Here is a 711-nt window from a genome sequence, read left to right as displayed (position 1 = left end):
CATGAGGGCCGGCGGGGTGGATCTGTAGGAAGGCGAGCGGCCCACGGAGCGTGCGGGCGAGTGGCTGGCGCTGGGGCTGAAGGACTGGTAGTACTGCTCCGGAGTCCTGACGGCCGCGTCCGGCTGGCAGTAGCCCTGGCCTGGCTGCCCGTACTGCTGGTACTTGGTGAGGTTTTGGTAGTGGAGGGTTTCCTGGGGGTGGTGGCGGCTCTGGAGGGCTTGCTGCGGCTGCGGCTGCGGCTGCTGCTCATAGCTTTGGGCAGTTGGTGTCGGCGTGGGTGCCCGGCCCGCCGCCTTGGACCGCCGGGGAGTAGGTGGAGGCGGCGGGGAAGGACTGGGAATGCTGGGGGAAGTGGCTGCCCTGGGGAAAGGGCAGGGGCGAGGCCATGTCGTTCTGTAGCTTCTGCCTCTGGAGTTTGGGGTAGGCCAGGGGCTGCTGGGGCTGCGGCTGCTGGACGTGCAGGGAGTGGGTCCGGAAGGGCAGCTGGGCGCCCTGCTCAGGGTACTGCCTGCCCGGGGGCACCGCCGTCTTTTTCATCACGTTCTCATCGTACTTGCCCACCCCCCCTGGCAGGGGCTGCGGCTGTGGGGGCGGCGGCTGGGGGGCCCCCCGTCCCCCCCCCCCGGGGCGGGGGCGGCGGCTGTGGGGGCGGCGGCTGGGGGGCCCCCCAGGCCTGCAGGCTCTCCTCACCGGAGTAGCGGCCGGGGTAG

At 71.9% G+C, this 711-nt stretch overlaps 1 protein-coding gene across 1 annotated transcript in view; it reads right to left on the bottom strand.

Annotated features, from left to right (window-relative positions):
• RAI1 (retinoic acid induced 1) overlaps nucleotides 1–711 on the bottom strand; it is a 22660-nt gene that overhangs the window by 19839 nt on the left and 2110 nt on the right. The window contains 2 exon segments of the mRNA XM_014592899.2: nucleotides 1–271; nucleotides 273–681. The exon segment at nucleotides 1–271 is cut by the window's left edge and continues 413 nt beyond it. Of these exon segments, the coding sequence (XP_014448385.2) occupies nucleotides 1–271; nucleotides 273–681 (680 nt within the window).

Source organism: Tupaia chinensis, unplaced genomic scaffold (assembly GCF_000334495.1).
Source record: "Tupaia chinensis unplaced genomic scaffold, TupChi_1.0 Scaffold138725_1, whole genome shotgun sequence".
Classification (NCBI taxonomy): Eukaryota; Metazoa; Chordata; class Mammalia; order Scandentia; family Tupaiidae; genus Tupaia; species Tupaia belangeri.
This window is presented reverse-complemented; position numbering and strand designations above follow the sequence as displayed.